A 2,777-nucleotide genomic window follows, 5' to 3' on the forward strand; every position below is an offset into this window, starting at 1 on the left:
GGGACAGGGGGATGGGGACGGGTGGCGCGGGGTCTGACGGGCTGTGCTCTGCTGTGCAGGAGCTGAGCGGTTTCCCCAGCGAGGCACGAGGCGCCGTGGAGGTGCTGCACCCGGCCATGTACACCTGCACGGCCGTGCTGCTGCTCTGCCTCTTCACCACCATCATCACCTACATCGTCAACCATGGGTGAGTGTCTTGGCGCCAGCCTTGGCCATGGTGACGGTTGGAGGGGCTGTGCTCGGGTGGACGTCTCTGTGGGCAGCTGGAGGAGCTCCCCAGGCACTGCCAACGGCCAGGAGGAAGGTGTGCAGGGGTGACCGTCCAGGGGATGGCCCTTCAGGAGATGGCCTTTCAGGAGATGGCCCTCTAGGACATGGCATTTAAGGGCACAGGCTTTCAGGAGATGATAGCCCTTCAGGAAAGTGCTGCCAGGCAAGTAGTGCTGCCCCAGGAGCCCATCTTGGGGCAATGGCTGGATGTGTCCTGCCTTTATGGTGATGGGGGCCTTGGGCTGGTTGGCTGTGTCTTGTCCTGCAATGCAAGGCATGGAGGAGGTGAGTGAGACTGTGAGGGTGGATGTGAAGACCCCCTGAGACCTTGTTGGGTCAGAAATGGTGAGCAGCTCAGGGATGGGGTCCCCCCATACCTGGGGCCAACGAGCCCCCAGGCGAGGGGACAGTGGGCAGCAGAGTGGTGGCTGGACAGGAGCGGGAGGGCCTTCCTTCTACAAAAGCAGTGCCCCATGAGCAACCGGCACGGAGTGAACAGGGCACTTAGCAAAGGGCAGGAGCAGGGCCAGCCGTGCTGCCAGAGCCTCATCCCAGGCTGGTGCTGGGCCCCCTCCGGGGCCAAGGGCTCTCCACCGCTCCTCCATCACCCCTGTAAGGCAGCAGCGAGCAACGCTCGGCAGCGGGTCCTGCTCAGAGCCCCAGGTGCAGCAGGAGCCCCTCACTGCCCCACAGTAAACACCGAGCCCCCCTTCCACCCCCCACCAGGATGCAGGTCACTGCACGAGTCAGAGTGAGACCGCCTCAGCAGGCCACTTACCAAGAAGCTGCCTTCTTTAAAGCAAAAAGAACACAGAAATAGTTATATCTAACACTTAACGAGTACTTAATGAGATGCACATAAAGCCAAAGTAAGAGCCTCCTGCTGTAAGTGAAACAAACACTAGCGAAGCCAAGCAATGCTCTGGGTCCACATCTATTGCCCTGTTGGAAGAACCCAACAAGAACGATTATATCTAACACTTAACAAGCACTTAATGAGATACATATGAGGCCAAACCATTCCTCTTGCTATAAGTGAAACAAACACTAACGAAGTCAAGCAACATTGTTAGCTAAATCTATTATCTGTTTCTCAGGAAGAACCCAGTAATAAGTATTATATCTAACAAGTACTTAACGAGATAAATATAAGGCCAAACTGTTCCCCTTACTATAAGTGGAACAAACACTGACAAAAAGTCAAGCAACACTATCAGTCCACATCTAGCTATCACCTATTTGGAAGAACCCGACAGTAATTATTATATCAAATACTTAACAGTACTTAATGAGATACATATAAGGCCAAGCCATTCAATTTATGATAAGTGAAACCAGTATTAACAGTTAAAGCCAAGCAACACTATCAGTCCACATCTAACTACTACCCAGTTGGAAGAACCCAATAATAATTATTATATCTAGCACTGAACAAGTACTTATTTAGATAAATATAAGGTCAAGCCATTCCTGTTGCTATAAGTGAAGCAAACACCAGCAAAGCTGGGCAGCGCTATCAGCCCACATCTCGCGCTGGAAGCATGACTGCTGCCCAGCCAAAGCCAGGAACAACCCAGAGCCAGGGGCACCAGGAGAGCATCCCTTACCTCCAGCCTGGCTCCTGCCCTCCCCTTCTCCGCGTCCCAGCACCGGTGGCTCCCTGCTGACAGCCCCGTGATGGACACGTTGCCAGCAGCTACGAGAAGTCCTTTGCCCACATGCATGCTCTTACGTGTATGGCTTCTTTATCAGCCGCGCTCCGTTGCCTGGCCAGGGACAGGCTGTGTCGGAGCATCCCTCCAGAGCAGTGGAGGCAGGATTGTGCCAGCAGGAGCTGTGGCTCTCTCACATGCTGCAAATAACTGTCCCGCTCACGGCCAGGCAGGACCTCATGGGCGCCCGCTGTGCCTCTCTTCCAGTACCATTCTCATCCCGCGGAAGGGCTGGCACATGCTGCTTAACCTCTGCTTCCACATCGCCATGACGGCCGCTGTCTTCGCGGGAGGCATCACCCTCACCGGCTACCTGATCGTCTGCCAAGCGGTAGGTACCAGGGGAGAGGGGACGGCCACCGCGTGCTGCCACTGCCCGGGGCTGCTCTGCAAACAGCAAGTCTGGGCAGCCCAGCACCGTGAGGTTTTGCTCTGCTGAGACCTGCAGGATGGTGACCGGAGGGGACGCAGCCATGTCTGCAGCACTCCCCCTTCCCGACCATCGCCTCTCTCCCACAGGTCGGCATCATCTTGCACTACTCCTCCCTCTCCACCCTGCTGTGGATGGCGGTGAAAGCCAGAGTGCTCTACAAGGAGGTGACCTGGAAGGCACCGCGGCAGCTGGATGGGGACGCGTCCCAACCGGCCCCCAGACCCATGCTACGGTACTAACAGCCCTTCCCCTCGCGCCGGCCCTGCAGGGGAGCGGAGAGCTGCGGGAGCTTCCCCTGCCCCACGTCCAGAGGCTGGGGCAGGACTTGCTCTGCCGTAGAAGCCCGTCCCGCCCACAGCCCC

The 2,777-nt window shown here is 56.8% G+C and overlaps 1 protein-coding gene across 1 annotated transcript in view; it reads left to right on the forward strand.

Annotated features, from left to right (window-relative positions):
• Positions 1-2,777, forward strand: part of ADGRA2 (adhesion G protein-coupled receptor A2) — a 27,272-nt gene that overhangs the window by 21,408 nt on the left and 3,087 nt on the right. Inside the window, 3 exon segments of the mRNA XM_019471339.1 lie at positions 25-187; positions 2,190-2,313; positions 2,502-2,647. Of these exon segments, the coding sequence (XP_019326884.1) occupies positions 25-187; positions 2,190-2,313; positions 2,502-2,647 (433 nt within the window).

Source organism: Aptenodytes forsteri, unplaced genomic scaffold, assembly GCF_000699145.1.
Source record: "Aptenodytes forsteri isolate BGI_AS27 unplaced genomic scaffold, ASM69914v1 Scaffold298, whole genome shotgun sequence".
NCBI classification, from domain to species: Eukaryota; Metazoa; Chordata; class Aves; order Sphenisciformes; family Spheniscidae; genus Aptenodytes; species Aptenodytes forsteri.